The following is a 989-nucleotide window of genomic DNA, read 5'->3' on the forward strand; positions in this document are numbered from 1 at the left end:
AAAAGGACAAGAATGCCCATTTCTTGTTTTACTTATTCAGGGCTAATTAAGTAATTAGCTTAGATGCTGCCTTTAATGGCGTCGCTGTAGCCATTGTCAAAGAACTTGCTCCACAACATAACTCCTCCATAGTTGGAAGAAGATTTAATGGTCGGAAGAATTTGAGAAATAAGGACATCCGATGGAATAAACCCGCCGCTCGGCGCAGCTTCAGGCGCCGCCGGCAGCCCCATGAAGAGCTTCCCGGCCGGAAACGTGGACCACTGGTTCCAAGAATTGAGGAGATTGTTAGTGTTTCCATCAGTAAACATGCACGGTGGGTTGTTGTAGAATTGAACCCAAACCAAATCAAACAGCCCGGTTTTAATTGCAGTGTCCAAGTGCGCGTCGGGGATCGGACATTGCGGCGCGGCGGAGATAACGACTTGACCCAACCCCTTCAGTTTCCGGGCCAATTCGTCCCAGAATTGACCCGACCCGGCTTCGATATCGAAATCGACTCCGTCTAAAACGGCGTCGCCTAGCGGCCTGGAACTCGACTGACCGCCGAGGTAATTATTCCAGATGAAATTCGCTACTTGTGCCGCGTCATCGGCGGAGGAGAGCGAGTAGCTTCCAGCTCCGCCGCCGATTGAGAGGAGGACTTTGACGCCTTGACTTTGGCAGGCGTTAATTTCGCTGCTTAAGAAAGCGCAGCCGTTGTTGTCGGGGTTGCAGTGGCCGGCGAGGTTGAGTACCGGAGATTGGCCGTTGCCAAAGGAGGAGAGAAATGCCACGTTGACAAATTGGTAGTTTCCGGTGGCGCAAGTGGAAGCAAGAGAGCCTTCATTGCCGTTTTGACCCCAATAAATGGCGATTCCGGCGGCGTGGGATGATCGGAAAATGGAAGCGGCGAGGAGGAACATAACTAATAGAGCAGCCATTTGTAATGAGCTTTTTGAGTGATTCAACAATGGAGAAAATGAACTGAATTTATAGGAACCAAAAAA

General features: G+C 50.4%; 1 protein-coding gene across 1 annotated transcript; it reads right to left on the reverse strand.

Annotated features, from left to right (window-relative positions):
- Positions 1–3: 3 nt before the first annotated feature.
- On the reverse strand, positions 4–929 carry LOC111786974 (acidic endochitinase-like). Its single transcript, XM_023667153.1, has one exon. It carries the CDS (start codon positions 921–923, stop codon positions 60–62), a length of 864 nt encoding a protein of 287 aa, XP_023522921.1. The 5' UTR covers positions 924–929; the 3' UTR covers positions 4–59.
- Positions 930–989: the final 60 nt, after the last annotated feature.

The sequence above is a fragment of the Cucurbita pepo genome, unplaced genomic scaffold, assembly GCF_002806865.2.
Source record: "Cucurbita pepo subsp. pepo cultivar mu-cu-16 unplaced genomic scaffold, ASM280686v2 Cp4.1_scaffold003736, whole genome shotgun sequence".
NCBI classification, from domain to species: Eukaryota; Viridiplantae; Streptophyta; class Magnoliopsida; order Cucurbitales; family Cucurbitaceae; genus Cucurbita; species Cucurbita pepo.

Coding starts and splice junctions, on each gene's coding strand:
- LOC111786974 (XM_023667153.1), bottom strand. CDS start 923: ATGGCTGCTCTATTAGTTATGTTCCTCCTCGCCGCTTCCATTTTCCGA.